Here is a 2,181-nt window from a genome sequence, read left to right as displayed (position 1 = left end):
TTGGTACCATCTCACTGGCACCTAACAACAACTTCTTGTAGTCCATAAATCTCTTCTACGCTTTATTATCTCATGTAAAATCAATCAGTGGGTTCTTAATTTTGAGTCCTGATGTGGTGCTATAAGAACCTAACTGCCAACTACAAGGTCAGTGGTTCAAACCCACAACTGCTCCTCAGAAACCCATACAGGGTGACTATGAGTCAGAACCAACTCAATGGCACTTAACAACAATTTCAGTTATTAAATTTTTCAATGATACCTTTTTAATTTGTCTTTTCTAAAATTAATTCAAATTCTTAAATTTTAAATCTATTTTCATTATGTATTTATTATTTTTGTAAGCATTTCCATCATAGTTTCCTTAGATGACCCCTCTGCTAACTCTTAGATCTGTAACACCAGAAGGTCTGCTTCTTTGAAGCACACATACACGCTTTTCTCTCGATTTATTCAGACCATGCTGTCTCATGAACATGATATGTGATTAAAATGTATATTTTCTTAGGTTCAATCTACTTCTGATTTGCCCCCCTTTTCAGAGTTTTCCCCTGCAGGGTTCTACACTGACATCTTGAATTGCTTACTGTGGTTCCTTTACCTACTGGTACTGAAATCTAATCTTTGTCCCTTTAAGACTATAAGATTTCAAGGAACGTCTCAAAGGTTGACAATTTTAACTAAGTGCAATCAAAACATACAAATGTAGTTAAGTATTGTTTCAAATAAAGTATCGTAGAAGTTCTGAAGTGATGATGTTTGTCAAGCTACAGTGATAAAGAAAACTTAATGAATAAGGTAGTATTTGAACTAGAACTTTAAGATGAAGGCTATAGTGAAGTAAGAAAGATCCTTATATTGCCCATTACCTTAAGAGATAAACTGCATATTGTTCCATATTCATTTCCAATAGAGCCCAAACCTTTTGAAGAGTATCTGAAACCACAATATTTTCCTTTGTGTCTAAAATAAATAAATAAATAAATAAATAAATAAATATGAACAACATTAAAGCTGTAAGGTCCCTGAAAGATAACATCAGTCAAAGTTATCATTTTACAAATGACAGTTGCAACTCAGAAAGCAGGGGGATCTGCAAAGTCATCAACTTTATTAGCAGTCAAACAAACCATGTTTGAAACATAGTTATAAAATCCCTAGGAGGGCGTTCTGCTCACTATATGTCAAGTTTCCTGCCATCTTTAGTTTAAAAACCATATAAAGTTTTTGACTGAACTGAAGAGAGTTATCAATGAATTTATAAATGTTTTATCACAGCAAAAATTCTGTAAGAATGGTCTTATCTCAGAAAAAAAAAAAAAAGATCCATCCATTTTTTTCTAAATATATTGACAAATGATATTAAAGGTCATTCTACTAAAGCATAACTCACAAATGAATGAAAACTAGAAATGCTTCTCCAAGCTTGATTCTGTGGATTATTTGGCAAGAAAAATGCAAATCCACAGAAAGTGCCTCAAACTTATAGATTAGAAGCTGATGTTCTTTCTCTAGTTTTTTTTTTCATAGTGGTTATCTCTATCTGAAATTAATTTCTTAGTATATTTGCTAATTTACTGTCTGCTTACCATAACTTAAAACATAAAACATATCAGGGCAGAAAACTTGTCTACTTGGTTGGCTTTTAGAAGGTGCTGTGCACACAAAGGTTTTATGTGTTGAGGGAAAGAAACTGAAATACTATTAATTCATTATTAAATTGCTCCATTTTTTGGTTTCTGAAAATAATTTTTAGAATATAATTTTTACTACAGCTTATATGAAAAACAAAATAATATTTTCAAATATTGAATTTGATGAATTCATTTTTTCTAATGAAAACACAACTATCAGGCAACAATCATGTTTTCTATTAGAGAATGATACAATGTATTTCTTGTTTTTACATATTTGTGTATCAGCATAGTGGTTACGAATCGGGCTGTGAACCTAAAGGTCAGCAGTTCGAAACTACCAGCTGCTCCGTGGGAGAAAGATGAGGCTTTCTACTCCCGTAAGGATTTACATCCTTGGAAACCCTGTACAGGGTCGCTATGGGTCGGAACCGACTCGACGGCACACAACAACAACAACAACAACAACAACAGTTTTTCTACTTAGATGGAAACTTTTACTACTTTCATTAAATGTTTCAGAGACAAATTTTTTAAGAAAATATTT

General features: G+C 32.5%; 1 protein-coding gene across 1 annotated transcript in view; it reads right to left on the bottom strand.

Moving 5' to 3' along the window:
* Positions 1–2,181, bottom strand: part of ADGB (androglobin) — a 330,382-nt gene that overhangs the window by 93,531 nt on the left and 234,670 nt on the right. Inside the window, 1 exon segment of the mRNA XM_006872054.1 lies at positions 870–963. Coding sequence (XP_006872116.1) covers positions 870–963 — 94 coding nt within the window.

This window comes from Chrysochloris asiatica, unplaced genomic scaffold (genome assembly GCF_000296735.1).
Source record: "Chrysochloris asiatica unplaced genomic scaffold, ChrAsi1.0 scaffold00182, whole genome shotgun sequence".
In the NCBI taxonomy this organism is placed as follows: Eukaryota; Metazoa; Chordata; class Mammalia; order Afrosoricida; family Chrysochloridae; genus Chrysochloris; species Chrysochloris asiatica.
The sequence above is the reverse complement of the archived record's forward strand: the minus strand, read 5'-3'. Positions and strand labels throughout refer to the sequence as shown.